Consider the following 388-nt stretch of genomic DNA (forward strand, 5'->3'; position numbering starts at 1 on the left):
CCTGCAAAAGTGCTCCCAATTTACCTTTTCAGAATAATGTTCAGCTGGAAGAGGTGGGTAGTCACATTGCTCTATTTTTTGGCAAAGAGAAAACAGGTTCATTTTATCTCCATAGAAGGGACTCTGAAGAGCTGCCATCTGGAGAGAAAAAACAGACAATATTTCAGAAACGCGAAGGATTTACGCTTGCCCTCAGCGCTGCTCATTTGCAAGAGCAACTTTTGCCGTTTGACCGCAAGCAAGTGATGCTGCTGCTCTTTGAGACCATCCACAGCCAGAATTGCTCTGAGATCCCGAGTTTTGCACACCGGCACAGGGCTGGTGCCAGGCACCCGCGCCCCCCAACGCCCCCACGCCGTCCTCGCACACCAGTGACGTGCAGCAGCAG

At 51.3% G+C, this 388-nt stretch overlaps 1 protein-coding gene across 2 annotated transcripts in view; it reads right to left on the minus strand.

The window, feature by feature from the left end:
• Nucleotides 1-388, minus strand: part of NEK6 (NIMA related kinase 6) — a 45,668-nt gene that overhangs the window by 9,050 nt on the left and 36,230 nt on the right. For both annotated transcript variants that reach the window (XR_004841179.1, XM_009648816.2), the window contains exon 8: nucleotides 25-138. Coding sequence is in view for 1 of the 2 variants with exons in the window: in XM_009648816.2 (XP_009647111.1) it covers nucleotides 25-138 (114 nt within the window). In the remaining variant the exon portion in view is untranslated. The remainder of the gene's footprint in view (nucleotides 1-24; nucleotides 139-388) is intronic.

This window comes from Egretta garzetta, unplaced genomic scaffold (assembly GCF_000687185.1).
Source record: "Egretta garzetta isolate BGI_Z169 unplaced genomic scaffold, ASM68718v1 scaffold211, whole genome shotgun sequence".
Classification (NCBI taxonomy): domain Eukaryota; kingdom Metazoa; phylum Chordata; class Aves; order Pelecaniformes; family Ardeidae; genus Egretta; species Egretta garzetta.